General features: G+C 41.7%; 1 protein-coding gene across 1 annotated transcript in view; it reads left to right on the top strand.

Moving 5' to 3' along the window:
* The window catches only part of adgra3 (adhesion G protein-coupled receptor A3), a 31,076-nt gene that overhangs the window by 6,823 nt on the left and 5,816 nt on the right, over positions 1 to 18,437 (top strand). Inside the window, exons 2-9 of the mRNA XM_085267094.1 lie at positions 1,921 to 1,992; positions 9,395 to 9,466; positions 16,422 to 16,493; positions 16,583 to 16,654; positions 16,766 to 16,926; positions 17,441 to 17,654; positions 17,757 to 17,921; positions 18,198 to 18,399. Of these exons, the coding sequence (XP_085123220.1) occupies positions 1,921 to 1,992; positions 9,395 to 9,466; positions 16,422 to 16,493; positions 16,583 to 16,654; positions 16,766 to 16,926; positions 17,441 to 17,654; positions 17,757 to 17,921; positions 18,198 to 18,399 (1,030 nt within the window). The remainder of the gene's footprint in view (positions 1 to 1,920; positions 1,993 to 9,394; positions 9,467 to 16,421; positions 16,494 to 16,582; positions 16,655 to 16,765; positions 16,927 to 17,440; positions 17,655 to 17,756; positions 17,922 to 18,197; positions 18,400 to 18,437) is intronic.

Raw genomic sequence — 18,437 nt, 5'->3', positions numbered from 1 at the left:
CTAACACAGAAAGACAAACAACCATTCTTTCAGCCAATGTAGATTAGCCAATTACCTAACCTATGCATATCTTTGGACTTTGGAAGGAAGCTGGAGTACAGTGAAAGATATGTATGTGCATTACATGCAGACTCCCCAAAGAAAGGGCAGCCGACTGGTAGATTTGAAGCCAGGACCTTCTTGCTGTTAGTGAATACCAATGGGAGACTTTAAATATAGTGTTTTTTCAAAGGCTTTTCTACAAACCTGAAAAGCTCTAACTAAAAGCATCGCTGATCCACCCTAGCGACTGGTTGAGGTTGAGGTGGGTTAGTGTATACTTGGAAGGTTATGACTTTGATTTTTGCATTGCAGATTTGTTTGTTTATTGCTCCAAGTTTTGAATGAATCTTCAACTTCAGCTCTTTTCAGTTTTATTATTATTCCTTTAAAAAAATGTATTAAAGGAATAAAATCTTGCGTATGCTCTTTTTGTAGTGTGACGATCCAGCCAACATGAGAAATGCTACAAAGAAGTAGCCAAACATAATAAATTCCCCCAGCCTTGCATTTATTGGAGTGCTAGTGTACTGAAAGGTGTTTTTGTCCATCCCCTGTATTCTGCTGATTAAGCCCCACATTGCTAAAGCTGGATTTCATCCATTTGGTATTCCATGCATTTCACGTATGAATTCGACTTTTGTGACGAGAGACCCAACATCTGCGGCTGTATCATCGGACCATGTGCACACAGGCAGTGAACAGAGTTTGCAGTCTTGTACATCATCGAGTCTTAACATTTGCCATTTCAGCGTTCAGAAGCCTGGAAAACAGGAACTCTTTATGTGCGTACTTTCTCTGAACGGCAGGGAGCCAAACAGCAAATCTCCAGAGAGTCTCCTCTGTCCAACCCTGTAATAAAACGGCCCCTCAACGCCCCGTAATGACTCCAATTTGGCCCCGGGTTGTGGGTGCCACTAAGCATGTATGTCACCCACCATTTCCCCTCCATGCTAACCACACGTCCTTGCTCCCGCACTCTTTGGGAGTACTTTTAAAGAAGGACCATAACTGGGAGGGACACACGGGAGCAGAAAGCGGGCAATTAGCTTGGAGCTTTCCTTGCTGTGGGTTAGCTCTGCTGGGAAAATAAACTAGATAATAAAATGCTGTTTATTACCCCGAGAGGAAGCTATCAAGAATTCACACTTAGGTTAGATTTAGGTTTTAGACTTTCTCAGGCTCTCTCTTCCTCTATTTTTTCCCGTTTTGTTTTAGTAAACAACTAATTGGCAAAGTTGCATTTAAATTGGACCACTGTTAACTCTAACCACATTGCTTTTAATACAGTGTTAGCTGTAAATATGAGATGAATATTTGGGTGTTCCTTCTATAAACAGGGATTTCTTCTCATAAGGACGACTCCCCGCACTGTCTAATTGTGTGACAGCTTCGAGGCGAGTATGCCACCAATGAGTCATCGAGGCTGCCGATCAGATTGCGATACATTTACCTATAAAGTCAAGCCAGCTTACTCCTAATCCCACTTTGGCTACCAGACACTGCCAATTTGACATGAAAGAAACACTCAGCTAAAGTTGGAGTTGTTTTTCTTCAGCTCTCCCTGGCAGAAAGCAACCTGGTGTGACTGGATGCTAAGCGTGTCTAGAGCAAAAAGAAGTTGAGTTAATATTGTTATCTGTCAACAAGTAGCACTCTGTCATGAATCCATTTGCTTCTGAAAAAGACACTCGATCCTTTTGATTCCACCTTTGCATTTCATTAGCACACATTCCTCGCTGATGTTTTGGCACCGCGGCTGCTTTACTGACATTGCACAGTAAAATGTTTTTATTTCAACAGCCTGGAAATCGTTATGCAGTCTTTTGTGTGAGTCAATATCTGTTGGTTTGCGTTCACACTTTTTTTTTTTCTCTGCAGAATTTTAAGCAACAACAAGATTCAAGATCTCAGAAATGGATCCTTCTTTGGATTATTTGCTTTGGAAAAATTGTGAGTATCGTTATTTCCTCAGCCTGTGATTTAAGAGAGCATTAATGTGTCAATATTAATGCTCTGTTTATAGCACATTGAAAGAAAGCTTTTTTTTTTTCTTATGCTTAGGTTGTACAGAAACATAAATCGTCACTAATGCACCTCACATATGTTAGTCTCAAGCTAAAAAAACCCCTCATAGTATTTCATGTTATATCTGACAGTGCATTAGCAGGAGCCATTCATCACTTCCCAAGTGAAGTTTTGGCTTGTGCAGCAGGAGGTTTGTTAAACACACACTGGCATCGTGTCGGCAAAACATCCGAGTCGCCTAAAATGTGACGTTTTGCACACCTAACTTCAATACAGGAAATCTGTCTAAAGTGAAAGACTAAAGATGGTACTAGAAAGGCCTAATTATAGGCATAGCCACTAGGGTTGGTTGTTATCTGCCTGGCAATATACTCTCAGCACACAGCTGCTGGAGTATTCTGGGATGGTTAAAGAGACACCGCGGCAATGAAGTATTGATGGCCGTTGAAATCTGTAAAGAGGAAAGTTTTATAGATGTGTTAAGGCATTTCCAGGTACAGTGGCTTGCAAAAGTATTCGGCCCCCTTGAACTTTTCCACATTTTGTCACATTACAGCCACAAACATGAATCAAGTTTATTGGAATTCCACGTGAAAGACCAACACAAAGTGGTGCACACGTGAGAAGTGGAACGAAAATCATACATGATTCCAAACATTTTTTACAAATAAATAACTGCAAAGTGGGGTGTGTGTAGTTATTCAGCCCCCTGAGTCAGCACTTTGTAGAACCACCTTTTGCTGCAATTACAGCTGCCAGTCTTTTAGGGTCTGTCTCTACCAGCTTTGCACATCTAGAGACTGAAATCCTTGCCCATTCTTCTTTGCAAACAGCTCCAGCTCAGTCAGATTAGATGGACAGCGTTTGTGAACAGCAGTCGGCTGGTACCTGATGTTACCAGCCAATGTTGGCTATCTGCTGATCTGTCTGCATCAGCATTGGCAGTTGTGACAGCCGACGAATGAAAATTTTAAAAGTAAAGTAGAGACGAGAAAAACGCCTTCATCCAGCCGTCCTCTCCTGTTGAAACATGTGTTTGGAACGCCACAAACGCATCAAGCAGCTGATCAGATCAATACTTACACAAAATAAATGTTACGAAAATCTGTTTATGCTTTATTTGTCCCCCCAAAAAATTACCCATGTACAAAACATATTAAATTGCCAAATTCAGAATAGATTTTCAACCTTGACACTAGTGTACAGAATTCTGAATATGACTTTATGTACTGACTGCTGCCTGCGTACACACATTTTAAGAATGTATTGCTGGCATCAAAACATTTTTTTTCCGTTTCAGAATTTAGTTTCAGGTTATTATTTATAATTATATATGAGATTTGACTAACTGGAAATTCACTGCACTCTTTTCTTTTGGAGAGGATACCAGATTTTTGGAAAAGAAGTTTTAATTTGTTATTTGAAACAGTCCTGGGACTTTCATATATCTGGATTCTTTATAGATTCACAGGCGAAGTCTCTATGGACTATTGAATTGGGTCACTTGTTAGTTTTAGTGCTCAGGCCTCGAGGATAAACAGGAGGCTGCATGTTTAATGCTTTAAAAAAATCTTTGATCTTTCTCTACCAAGAAAGCCTTAAAGGCTCTTGTGTATTTTGTCTGTGAGCTTGCAGTTGCCTTGGTTGTAAAATCTGTACTGCCTGACTGTCGCGCTGTGAAACTACAGGCGGGTTTACCTGAAAACTGAGCTTTCATTGCTCCTCACAGACCCCACCTCCTCCAGTCCACTCTCAGCCAGCAAGGTGAGATCACTAAAAGGCTTACTTGCTTTTGTCATTATAAAAGGGCAAGCCAAGGCCAAAGGTGTTAGCAGTGTAATTCCTACATGCTACACCGCTCTGAAATAGTCCTATACTTTACCTCTTACCTTAAGTTGCACTCATTTTTCCTCAAACTCTCAAAGCAGGAAAAAAATGCAGCACAAATCTGTCTGAATGCACTGAGGCTCTCCATCTTGCCAGCCACCCCTCCTTCCTCCCGCCTTCACGGCTTTTCTTTTCCCTTCTTTTTTCACTTTACAAAGGGACTCTCCCTCATTTGGACGGCCTTAATGCAGTGGTGACGACTGAGACAGCAGCTGGCTGTGAGTGCCAGAGAGGGGTAGAGAATCCATTATGCCTCTCAGGCACTCTGCGTGAAATTGCAAAGTAACTGTGGAGACCGCTGTGTTTTGTTGGGGCCAAAGGTGTCTCTGCATGGGAATAAGCCACACAGAATCCCCATTATCTCTAAATCCAGTGCTGTGGGGGAATGCTTATTGTGGGAAAATGGAGCTAGTATGTGGCGTTTCCTGAAAAACTGTTTGTGAATTCATCAATGGTACTCTGCAAGCAAGCATCACATTCATATAAAGGTAGATATAAATGGGTATTGGAACACAGCCTTTACTTAATAGACTTCAGAAAAGAGGATTCTGCTCATACGGCTCTAATTTGCTTAACCCGTAGGATTCATGTTAGACTATGTAACATTTTAAAATATTGAAACAATTATTACACAAATGAAAGGTTAAGTTATAAGATTTTAAATGACTCATTGCTGAGTTCAGCATGCTTCTAAATCCTAAAAAGTTGCAAATATTTCTACAAACTGGGCATTTAATAGTAGTATAAAGATCTGAAGATACAGGTTGTGTAGTTTTAAAAGCCTAATTCCAATTTGTGGTTGAGTTCAGACTCCCTTGTACTTTCTTAATAATATGGTACATATTTTTGATGGCTGATATTTTTCAGTTGCATGCAAACACACTAATACACACAGTGTGTTTTGGCACTGTCTTGCTGGAATAGTCAGTGCATCTTTGGATGGCAACAGAAAGTCATATATATATATATATATATATATATATATATATATATATATATATATATATATATATATATATATATATATTAGGGGTGCAACGATACACAAAATTCACGGTTCGGTTCGATACTTTGGTGTCACGGTTCGATATTTTTTCGATACAAAAAAATGTTCATGCCTTTTTAATTTGTCATTTATTAAAATTATAAATATATATTTTAACTCAAAAGTACAGTTTTTAAATTTAACCCTAACCCTTGTGCGTGTTTTTTTATTTTGACAGCGAATGCGCACCTGCGGACCACTTATGTGCAGCCCTGGTTATTTAGCTCGTCATATTGCAGCCACAGAAATTATTTTGTCCATGAAACCATAAAGCTGCACTTTCTTTTTGCCTTATAGTCTGATTTGTCATAACTTTTCCGTTTTGTGGTAAGCTTTTCTTTGGCTGTCACTTCTTCACCCTGACCTGTCTTATTTGGCTCAGCATATATATCCTGCTGCTTTTACACACGCACTCACATAAGCTCAGCGATTCTCTGCGCGATCAACCTCTCACATGTTTAAGCTGCGGGAGATTTCACTTGTCATGTTTGCATAGTAAGCTAACGATTAATAAGACGATGTCAGAGGAATTGGTGCACAAATTATCATCACTCACAGATCAGTGCTGTCGCTCTCTATACACAGTTCGCACGATTGCAAAGTGAAAGCAAAAAAACAAGCGCAAATTCAAACGCGATTTCAATGTGTCACATATTGACAGTGGCTCACCGATGCCAATGACATAATTACCCAGCTACATTTCTGAAAGAATGCAAAAGCATTGACATATATTTTTCCTACAATAGCCCGACGGGCAGGGAAGAGATAGATTTTGGTAGCCCGACTGAAAAAAATCGCTAGCTCCAGGACGTCGGGCTAGCGATATTGCAAGCCCTGTATCTGATTGAGGAATCACTCATCTTTGGAAAAGAGAGTTTATTACAGAGAAATGTCTCTTTCCAAAATAAAAGCTATACTATCCGCTTCTTCTGGGCTATATTCTCAGCAGCATAAGGAGAATCATGTGCTAACAGCGGTCTAAATGACTCGGCTAAAGTTAGTAGCATGCTTGTTGTTTTTGTCTTTGCACTAGGATGATGTCGGCGTAAATGTGCAGTCATATTCGTTGTGTTCCCACTAGTGCTTTCAGGTTAATCTCGTTGAAATGACCTTAACGCCACAACACGGCAAATCTCCGTTAACGAGCTACCGCCGATCGCTCCGTGCATGGGGCTAGACGGCCAACACGTTAACGAGCTAACTGCGCTAACACACTAGTTCCCACCCATGTAATTGAGCATTGCATGGCACATCCAACATACTGTTTTACTTTAGTCCATGACTCGCTTACCTTCAGGGTCATACGTCACATGAAAACCAAAATAATTCCAAACGCCAGATCTGAATGAGGTTCAATTTGCCTGTTACAAGGAGAGCTTAACTTCTGTCTTGCTAGCTTGCCCTGCGCTCTTCCTTCTGACTATGCTGTCTGTGTTGAGCGCTCAGTGGATCTGCGCTCGACAGTGCAGCCTAGGCGGAGTAGTCGAACGCAGATTCACTGAGCGCTCAACACAGACAGCATCGTCAGAAGGAAAATTGATAAAATAAATTACAAATGTTGTATTGTTCGATACATATGCGTACCGAACCGAAAGCACTGTATCGAACGGTTCAATATCGATACGAATATCGTTGCACCCCTAGTATATGTATATGTATGTATATATATATATATATATATATAAATAAATAAAAAATTGGCATTAATGGTGCCTTCATAGAACTGTAAGTTACCCATGTGATGTGCAATAATTCCCCTTGCATTTACCTTGTGACCTGCCTTAATTCTCTGTGGTACAGCTTCAACAAGTTTCTCGAAACATTCCTCAGAGACTTTGATCCACATCGACATGATAGATGATCACAGAGTTGCTGCAGATTTGTTCAAATAATGCAAAATTCCTATTCCAGCACATCCCAAAGATGCACTGAGATCTGGTGACTGCATTTAAGTACAATGAGCTCACTGTCATGATCAAGAAACCAGTTTAAGATGTTCAAAGATGCCCTGATGACCCCCTGACCCCTTCTGTCAGCTCAAAGCAGTCTGGCCATTCTCCTCTAACCTCTGCCATCAATAGAACTGCCAATTTCTGGATATTTCCTCTTTTTCAGACCATTCTAAACCTTACAGATGGCTGTGTGGAAAAATCCCAGTAGATTAGTTTCTAAAATGCCACGCCGCATTCAAAGTCCCCTAAATCACCTTTCTTCCCCTTTTCCAGGGCTCGGTTTGAAGTTCAGCAGGTCATCTTGAGCATGTGTACATCTTCTTCCTGAATGGTCAAACTTCTCACAGTCTCTCTAAGGGAACGCCCAGCTCCCTCGACAATTTCACAGCCCCGTTAACACAAAAAGCTTTATAGTCTCACTTTCAAATATGCCTCTGTAACATTTTGGCAACAGGAAATATGACATACATGTTTGTGTCTCTGCCACTCCAAAGTGTCAGTCCAGTGCTGCTGTTAAACTGTTAAACCGTATTCCATAATGTAAGGAAAAGAGTGGGAATCATTCTAGTTTGTATTTATAGTATCACATCAGTGCAGAAGCCGACTGAAATGAGTGTGGTGATAAATAATGTGAGCGACATGGCAGTATGCAGCTCAGTATTGGCAGGTATCGAACCCCAAAAGCGATCATGTTCTAAAAATGATGCTGGTGGTTGGTTGAATAGCGCGAGCTTCTCTCTCTTCAGTGGAAATGCGAGTCTAATGCCAGAAACCTTCCATATTCAATATATAACCCACCATGCCAAAAACAAACTTGGAAAAGAGGCTTTCATTAATCTTATATTTACATGACACATTTTTAATTTGTTTTAACGTGCATATGAGTAACACCTTTGGAAGACAGCATACACGTGCCCTGAAATATTGGCAGCAGCTGCAGATCCACCCTTCAGTTTGTTGCCAGTTCAAGACCAGTGCTGGAGAACACTTAGAAGTATTCAGCCAGCTCTTTCTGAGCATGACAAAAGAAGAAACCTGGCGTTTTTCGCCTTGCAAATAGATTTAAAAGGTACCAGGTCATGTGTGGTTGGATGTCTGTGGAATGAGAAGTGTATTTATATTTGGCTAATCCACATACTGGAATAACAGAGAGCTATGGTGTTCTTTTTTTGCTATTAGTAGTAGTGGTTACACCAGCAGATCTAGAGCTCAGACCTCCAGCAGACATTATTTTGTAATTCTCCTGGTTAAAAGCACTCAACACTGAGCTTGACATTAGTCTTTTTGGCAGCTATGCGTTTTGATCATTGAGCCAGATGGAGGGAAAGCGTTCTTTTCTGGCCTCTCTTGGACCCAGTTGAGGTTGCCAGATTGTGTTTGTGTCCTCCAACTGTAAACACTGAAACTCTAAGCAAAGTTTACACAAAAAATAAATTAGCTTCAGCAACAAGCAAATTACCAGACTCAACACGCCTGTTTATGCACCCAGTACACTCTCCAATCTGGCTCTTCCTGGCTGCGACGGCTCTGCAAGGATATTTTTGATTTCTTTGTCCTGCCTTCTCATTTTTCTCTCAACACAACTTCACAGAGAAGCCAGCACATCAAAAGTTTTTAACAAGCAGTAGTTTTGTGTGTGTGTGTTGTTGTTTTTTCAGTCTCTGACTTATCTGTGGCCACATACCTGCCTTCAGATGACAGTTCATTGACATCAAACAGGCAGAGTTACCCAGAGGCCTTTTGTGTGGGTTCAGGTGGCGACTAGAAAGCCTCCTGAACCTCGACTGTAATGAGTGACTTGGCAGTGCCAGCACAGGTGAGCACCGCAGGAAATCTCTGACCGCGAGCCTTTGAACCTCAGGTTTGGGAGGTTTGTGTGCTTGTGTGTGAAGAGAAAGAGAGCAGCTTTGAGGCTCAGGTTGTCCTTGACAACAGCTATGTGGTGACAAAGGGTGTTAAGTTTGAAGAAGGGATCTTGTCACTGGGTTAAACAAAAATGCATGCATAAAAAGTTTTCCTAGCAGGAACCATGTTATTATGGGTGCTGAATGTTGCACAATGAAATGTTAATTTCAGATGATGGCAATGGAGTCTAGTGGTTACACTGACTGTTCTCAAAGTAGAAAACTGGAAAGATTTCAAACTACTGAGCACAAATCTGGAGGTATCTCACAAGCCCAAATGCAAATCCTTTTCTCAAAGCCATATCAAGAAATTTCAAGAAAATTTGCAGCAACCAGATATATACAGAACGATGTTTTATTTCAAGCCGAGAGTGTTCGCAGATGTTCTTTCTGATCAGCAGTGTTCCTCGCTTTAACTAAAGAACAGTAAACTTATAACTGTTTTGTTAAGGAGACTTGGATGATTGATTAGCAACACCGTTGCAGTTGTGCTGTCTTGTTGCTGTTTGCACTGCTCAAATCTTTTCATTTTTCCACAGGGACCTGCGGAGTAACATGATCAGTCATATTGAACCAGGAGCTTTTCTTGGCTTGCCAGCACTAAAGCGACTGTGAGTATTTCTGTAGCTCTGCTGTCTCTTTAATGTGGTTTCTCTATGTGTGTGTGTGTGTGTGTGTGTGTGTGTACTCCATATTCCCACATTCAGGCCCTCAGGGATTGCCGAGGTGTTCTTGTTTTTAAACCTTTCAAAGGATTGCCTTAGTTATATTTCAGTTGAGAACAGAATCTTGTTAGGAGACAGATTTTGTTCAGCTTGTCTTCTCTTAAACTATTAATTGAAATTGTGTTTTGTTGGTCACATGTTATTTTAACCCTTTAAAGCCGGTCGGAGCGGGCACGCTCGGTTTTGCGTAACTATTTTTAAATCCCGGTAGCTCTGCAACCACGTAAGCTAGCGCAATAATTTTTTTGCATATGAAACCGGAGGAGTTGTACTTACATCTTATGCCATCAGCTTGTCCTAGGTCACGGTTTCCTTCCACATATAGCTTTGCAAAAATTGCATAAAAAGTGCTTGCAGCAACAAAAACATAATATTCAAGAAACACGCTTTGCCGATCCGATCAGCTGTTTGTAACACTTCCTACGTCCATCAGCGCGAACTATCGCATATCCGCCATGACCTGCCCGACACCGGAAGTGACGTCATTTAGACGTAGAAATGTAGTTTTTTACCATCAGGGCCTTGTAAGGCTATACTGGTGTTTTTAAAAGTTATGTTTGACTTTATGACTTTCTGTGTCGTTTCTGGGATGCTTAGAAGTCAAATTGCACTGCTGGAAATAGTTTATTTTGATGCATATGCTTTTTTTTTTTGCAAATTTGCATTATAATACTTATTTTAGTTTTTCCTGCAGTATATAAAAATTGCTGAATTTCAAAAATAAAACTATGAAGACACTCAAAATAAATTTCCTGTGGTGGGATACTACCGTATTTCCCAGACTACAGAGCACCTGAATATTAGCCGCACAAGCTAAAATCAGGGGAAAATCCTGTTTTGTACATACATTAGCCGCACCTGACCAAAAGCCGCAGGTGTTTCAATGTTGACTTATCATATGTAAGAGAATATGCACAAAGGGAATTGTCAGGAAAGAGATGGCTGTTTGGAGACACACCCCTTTTATTAATATTTTGAAAAACAAGTTATAGGTACATATTTGCATAACTTTTTAGGTATGTGTACAAGTACCGGTAATTACAAGTACGAAACATGTACTGTGCTTCATAAATGAGTAACAAATGTAGTACATAACAATAACCTACAGCACACCAGAAAAATAGATTCAGACTACCTTTTAGGCTCAGGTGCAGTGACACAGCTTTAACAAGAAGAAAAGTCAGCCATTCACCACCATCTTTCTCTTCTTCCTGCGCACTAAAACCACCAAAGTCCTCTTCTCCAGTGTCGGATACGAACAGGCTCAGGATGGCTTCGTTATCCACTCTCAGCTTCTTTCCTTCGTTGTCACTTTCAAAACCAAAGAAATCCTCGTTGTCAGTGTCAGAGTCGAACACCCTCAGAAGGGCCGTGGCGGTGTCCTCCTCTCCATCATGCAGCAGTCCAGCCCTTCGAAATCCGTTGGTGATCGTGGATGTTTTCACACTTTTCCACGCTGTCAGATTCCACCTGTGGAGTTGAGCATAACTTGCTTTTCGCAAGTTTATCGCCGCTCGTCATCCACGCCTCCCGCTGAACGCGTAGCGCTACTTTGAAGTTTGTTTTTCGCGCTACTTCTACGGCACTATGTTGCCTGGCGGATGGACATGTGACCAACATACCACTCTTGAACCCTGTGTGTCTGATCACATGCCCTTCCGCCAAGCAACGTAGTGCCGTACAACAGCGGAACAAACAAAACAAATCGTCTTACGATATGACAAAAATCATGGACAATCCATAGAAAAGCCGCACCTGACTAAAAGCCGCAGGGTTCAAAGCTTGTGCAAAAAGTAGCGGCTTATAGCCCGACAATTACGGTATTTTGTGCAACTTTTTTTGTATTTACAGTTTTGAGGGATAAGCCTCTTTAATTTCTCTAACTAGAAATATATGTTTAAAAAAACAAAAACGATTTTCAATTTTTTTTGTAGTTTATTGCACTTTTTTGCAATTTATGTAATTACTATACACTTAATGCAGACATATTATTAAAATTTGGGCTATAATGGTTGTATTGATGTATAGCAACTTGAAATGCTCCCAAAAATGGCACTACAGCATGTAAATATATAATATAAGCTCTGGCGGACTTGGTTCTATGGTAGGTCTTAAAGGGTTAAACTATTTTCTCCTAGTGATTTGAAAAACAATGTTATTGCTTGAAATCCACAGATTTTTTACTAGGAGTTGGTCAGAGTCCAATTCTGGTGCTTTCTCTCTGCATTTGTTCTCTCAAGAGCAGTTGTTCTAGCACCTATAATGGTTAAGAAGCTACTGGCACAAGTCTTTCTGAGTTTCTTAAACAGTAAAACATAGTATTTCAAAGAACTTTGAATTTCAGTCTATGTGGGAGTTACTTAACAGCAAAGATGTGTAACTTCGTGTGAAAAAAGCTTTTTGAAAACCTGATTTTTAGGTAAAGTCAGCAGGAAGTTTCAGGTTATCTTTTCTTCTTGAAGATCAGTTATGTAACCTCAGATTGAGCTTTTTGTTCTTTAAAATAAAGTGTTTTGATGTGAACTGATGAATTCACGAACACGGGAGACGTGCGTCATCATCTCGTGCCTGCCATGTTGTTAATGCCACTGCACGCAGTTCAGACTTGTGCCGTGTTGTAAATGTTATGTAAATGTTACTGGGAATGACCCTGTTAGGCTGCCTTCACAACAAATTAACGGGGAAAAAAAGTTCTCGTCTGAATCGGGCTTATTGCTACTGGGTTGTTTTGTCTGGTCAGACATCACAGCACACACCGTGCAGACTTATATTTTTTCGCACTCAGACGTCTTTTAGCACGTATGCGCGTGTGATGTCTATGAATATCTACGGAGGATAACTCTGATATGCAGAAAACGTAACTCTCAACTCCATCTGGGTGCCGCGTGCTTGTTTAGGGCGTCGAACGTAAGCGCGTCGCCGCGTGTTTCCCTTCTGTGGATGTGCGCGCATGAGAGCGAGAGCAAGAACACAGCATGAATTGGAATGATCCGACAGCACCCAGTCCCTGCCAACACAAACTTGAGCTTGGCTGCTGCTGTAGAGCAATAAGAACGAGACAGGAAGGCAGTCAGCTCCTCGGATCAGAATTGGCCCCGTTTCCTCCTCGATGCATATTCTCTGATGGATACGTGCCTGTCTATATGTCCTCTGCATATTAAAATCTAAAACACACACAGATATCGTTAAAGGCCTTTCTTATCGCCGCAGAGATCATCGTGGAAACACGTGCTCCAGTTTACAGTTTGGCTTTGTAGCAAAGTTTAATTGGCCCCACCGCCTGTCTCAGTTCATTTCAAAGGGTAACAGTCACTCGGCTGTGAAAGGGAGGGAGCACAGAAGAGCAAAGGAGACGATGAGGTAGTACTGGACTCTGGGAATGTAAACACAGAAGCCCTACATCAAGGCTTGGCATTACAAGCGACACATTCGCTCGGCTTTTTTAATATACATTTTTTATTTATTTCTTTTTTGTGAAAAATAGGAGTGGAGTTAATTTGCAGACTTTGCCAGTTTTTATGGCTCATTCATATGTCATAAGTTTTGCCAGGGTTTGTAATGTCATGAAACGCCTCAGAAACTTGGCACGTAATGCTTTAGCCCTTATCTTTGACTTTATTGTAGCCCCCTCCCCAATCGCCTAATTAGAGTTTTCCCATCCTCACTTCAAGATGTGCCATTTGGAGGCCTCATTTATCTTGCGTGCCATGTCACAGAGCACAGGAGCATTTAAAGTGAAGGCTGCAGATTGAAGGCCACAATAAAAAGCTCACATTTACACATCTTAAAGGAAAGATTGTGCTGCAGAGAAGAGAAACAAGTTTCCAAACTCCTTGAGAGTGTCCCCACTTTTCACTCGTGCCAGAATATTTACACTGTTGTACACCACACGCAGATCAACTTCAGGGCTCCAAAACCCTGCATTAAAAATGGTCCAAAGCATTCATTACTCAGTATTTATTAGGCTCCAGAAACACTTGTTTCAAAGCCCACAGCTCTTCACTGTAGCTTCAGTGCAGGTTTTTCCATTAGAGTGCACACTGAGACGACTTCCAGCATCACTACAACATCATTACGGTTGTGTGTGTGTTTTTCGGGCTTAGGAACGTTCGCTCCAAATCAAAGAGAGACGTTATATAACTGTTTTGACAGGCGATGCGGCGCTCGTGTCGATGAGAAGACAGAATGCGTAAAAACTGGCGCATGTCTCCACTGAATTTGTGTTCAGCCCGCACCAGTGACAAGTTTAAAAAGAAAAAAAGATGTTAAGACGGGTATAATAATGATCTCTCTTACAAGAGAGCTAACATCTGATCTAGACGTAGTCAGCTGCTCCCAGCTGGGTTTCTTTATTCACGCTGAGAGCTTGGGTGTAGGCCGCGCTGCTGGTTACAACCCCGTGGGCCAAGATAAGTATATCCCTTACCTGACTTTACACACAGTTCACACACTCAATTTCTCCACACTAAAACATTTAAGCAGACTTCTCCCAACACTACAGCATTCTCAGACCCTATGGATTCCTTTAGGCTCGGCGCTCCTTACTCGGCATTCCTCCCAACAGCTGAACGATTCCCACTCGAACCTTATCACATCGGGCTATTTTTGCTTCAGCTCCTCAAATGTGCTGCTCTGGAGCGCTCCTCTGTGCTGTTAATTTGCTGCGTGCCTGTGGCCAAAAGACATGCATGTGACTTCACTCAGTAACAAAGTGACACTTTTTTTTTTGGTTTTTAGCTATTTTAACAAATATTCTCGAGGCTCCTGGTGTAGCTGTAACTTTAGCAGTTGAATCCAGGCGATAACCGGAGATGAAAGTACGCCCGCCTCACTTCTATATCCTTCCCATGACACACAAATTTGGCAGGCCCACAAAAGGAGGCTTTTTCTTTACTTCCAAGTGAAACTAATAACCTCACACCGTAAAAGTCCACGGCCGGCACCTTAAGGCGCAACACCAATAATTACATAAATTCTGGGATGCTAGGATATACCTGCCAGCTGTTTTTCAGGTATCATTTTTGCATTAGTATCACCTTCCTCAAGCACCCGAACATATAGTTTTGCTGGCGGCAAGCTGAGGTAACGATCTGCCTTTTCTCACTGGCTCTTGTTTCATTTCTTGCCACTTTGCAACAATTGGTTTCCTCGCACAGAGGTTTATATGTTACAGCTATAACAAGGGTTTGATTCAATGCTGTCTCCCTGGAAACTGAAAAATTGCCACCTAGCTTTCTTGTTTTGAAGTAGGTTTTTGGATAATGTTAAAAGCTTAAATTAATGTTATTATTGAACCACAGACCTACAGTCTACATCTAGTAGATTATAAGGATATACCATTCCCCTCTTCTCAGTATTATATTTTAGTGCCATTGTTTTGGGTTTCTGGGTCGCAGCATTAATTCAGAGGTTTTGGTCTCACCTCCATCATTAGCCTTGGTCCCAGTCACAGCTGTATTTGGAAAAAATACAAATCTTGTTAGACGCCACAATGTGGCAACTAAGTCAGTTTCCCTCTGACAGCATGCCAGAAACACAGCTTAACCAGAATGCTAACAGTGCTTAGTTGCACTACTGTTACTAGATTTATGTGTTAATGAAAGAAGTAGTTAATCCACTGAAACATTTTACTTTTTATTATTTTAGTTTATTGAGGTCTTTGGACATCAGAAAATATTCAGTACTTGCGCAATAACATGCGTCTTTATTATTGTTATTATTAGCTGTAGTAGTATTGAGGTTGTATAAACATCTTTATGTATATCCCTTGATGATGATTATATCTGCTGAAGGCGGTGTGCTCCAGCTGACCTGGACCTTCCTTCGGTGAATATTTCTGAATGTTGGTAGAGTCAGTGTAATTCACAGAGGCAGCCTCCATCTTTTCCCCGTTAAGCCCCTGAACCGTCTCAGAGTTTCCTTTTTGAAAGAGTCTCTGACACTTCCATCTGATGTTTGCAAGAGACATCATGTCAGGTCACATGAAGGGGAGAAACACACACTTTTCCTGCATTTGACATTAATCACGGGTGATTAATCACCTACCACAGTGTTGCTGTGCCTTTGATGTGTAGGTTCCCCCCGCAGGCCCACACAGACATTATCTAAAATCACCTTGGAAGTTGTAAGCCTGTCGGCTGAATTTGGAGATCTCTGTCTCAACCTGCCTCTGTTGAACTTGGCTTTTTTCTTTTAAACCTACTGTTTTTTTTATCTCAGCAACTCAGCAGCGTTTCTCGAGGTGTTCATTTATGTTCTAATACATTTGCAGCTCAGATGAAGACAACTCGATGATCTTTTAGCCCAGTGGTCCCCAACCTTTTTTTTTTTCTGGCATACTTTTCAAGTAACTTTAGTAAAACTCATTTAAACTGGATGCGGACGACTTTCAGCTTACGGCTTCTCAGTTATTGTTACCATTGAGGTTGAAAGACCTCAGAGGAGGAGATTCAAGTAGTCAAGGATGGTAATGTGACAGTGGAGGATACCAGGGATAGGGTGATCTTCTGTAGCGACTCTTAAAGGCATCAGCTGAAAGAAGAAAGAGAAGATCTGTTATGTTCAGTCTGATTTCTTTATCTATACAATTAGCTAGTGAACTCCTAGGGATTTAAATTATTTGTTTATTTTTTGATCATTACTTATCTACTGTAATACAATTTGTCTGCTGTTTTGTGCCAATTAACTTTTCTGTCTCACTTCATTAAACGTAGTAGTACAGCTAATCTCTGAGTACCCCTGGTTAAGAGTCACCGTGGTAGAACAACACGGCTCTTAGATTGGTTTATTTTTTCAGCTGTCAAACAAATAAAATGTCATTCTTCTTCTGTGTGCACTGCAGAGACCTGGCCAACAACAGCATCAGCTGTCTGAACAGCGACATCTTTAAAGGTCTATCCAGTCTGATCCGACTGTAAGTCATTTGCACTGCTGTGAATGTGATCTAGTCATGTCTTTATAGTACATCCCAAATAAAACCTCTTTTTTTTTCTCCCCTCTCAGAAACCTTACAGGGAACATGTTCTCTTCATTGGCTCAGGGGACCTTTGACAGCTTGGTGTCTCTGAAGGCGCTGTGAGTATGCTCAGCTTGAAAAGAAACTTCATGCACGTGGCCATTGTCAGTCTGTTTGATGGTGCTCGATCACCTAAACTGACCCCAGGTGTTGTTTTTGTCCATCTCCAGGGACTTCAAGACACCTTACCTGCTGTGTGACTGCAACCTTCTCTGGCTGCTGCGCTGGATCAAAGACAGGAAAATCTCTGTAAGGAACACAGAGTGCTCCTACCCACAGTCTCTACAGGGTCAGTCAGTTACCTCCATCAGGCCGGAGCTCTTTACATGCGGTACGGAGACACACACGCACACGTTAAAATATAATCGTTTGAACATCCTGCAACAGAACTGCATCATTTTAATTGGCGCTGACTCGGATCTGCCATTTGTCCTGTCTTAAACATGTCTAAATAACTGAGCAGCAGCTCAGACGACTGTACAGTCAAAATGCTGCGCTGTCCCTTTAACGTCTCTGTTTTGGTATCAGTGAGGTTAGTGTTTGGGTAACAGGGGCTTGTGCAATGACACGGGAGATAAGACAAGGGCTGCCCAGGCCAGCGCTGCCTTTGTTTGTACTTGCTCATGTCTTATCGGTTTGGCACTCATCTCAGTGAGGGATTATGAAATGTATGGCGTAGATTTAGCAGAAGCTGCTGGCCTGACATGAATTACAAGTGGCACTAAAAGTACTGAGAATTTAAAGATGCAGTTTTAACTTGTATAGTAAACAGAACTGGAAAAATGAGCGACGCTTCATTTTTATTTTGAGAAATACCGCCTGACTCGCCTGCTTGTTTTCCTCAGACGCTCCACTCGAGCTGCCCTCCTTCCAGCTGACCCCATCCCAGCGGCAGGTCGTCTTTCAGGGGGACAGCCTGCCGTTCCAGTGTCAGGCCTCCCTCGTGGCAGAGGACATGCAGGTGCTGTGGTACCACAGGGGCCACATGGTCAAGCCTGATGCCACTCAAGGCATCTTCATTGAAAAGCGCATTGTGCAGAACTGCTCGCTGATTGCCAGGTATGAAGATAGGTGTTCGTGTATTCTGCAGTTCATAGGAATTTATATAGCCACCTTGACCAATTAACATAAAATATATTATATTTTCATGGTTTCCATCAGTGCATTGACCATCTCAAACATCCAACCTGGTTTTACGGGCAACTGGGAGTGTCGGGTCAGGACAAGCAGGGGAAACACCACCAGGACGGTCCACATTGTGGTGCTGCAAAGTTCAGCCAAGTACTGCGTCCCTGAACGTGTCTCCAACAACAAGGGAGAGTTCAGGTGGATACTTATTCCTTTTTTTTCTCTTTTTAAACTTAAAACCACTTAAAACTCAAAAATCCAGTGTGATGGAATATACCAAAGGTGAAGTAATAAATAATTTCCTTTGTGATTGAAGTGTATTCTTGCTGTGTTGGAGCAGTTGCGTTATTGTGCAAGCAGCACCCCCTTGTGGCCAAACGGTGTTACTCCTTCAGTTACCAGATTGGACCTATTTTGGCTCACATGACACAGCCTGAAGAGGAAATAAACAGCAATTTATTTAAATCCTCCCAGGTGGCCACGCACCTTAGCAGGGATCAGAGCCTACCTGCCCTGCAACCGACTGCCATCGAGCGGAAGCACGTACTCGGGCAGCTCCAGTGAAGAGCAGCGGGCTTGGCGTTACTGTGATCGCGAGGGCCAATGGGCAGAAGAGGATTATTCCCGCTGCCAGTTTCAGAAGGATGTCACAAGATTCCTCAATGTCATCAACCAGGTTTGTATCTGGCCATTCAGGCTGTGATTTGATGGTTT

Source organism: Mchenga conophoros, linkage group LG3 (assembly GCF_057382185.1).
Source record: "Mchenga conophoros isolate Kocher_MC1m ecotype Shallow Benthic linkage group LG3, M_conophoros_male_GT1.1, whole genome shotgun sequence".
Classification (NCBI taxonomy): Eukaryota; Metazoa; Chordata; class Actinopteri; order Cichliformes; family Cichlidae; genus Mchenga; species Mchenga conophoros.
The sequence above is the reverse complement of the archived record's forward strand: the minus strand, read 5'-3'. Positions and strand labels throughout refer to the sequence as shown.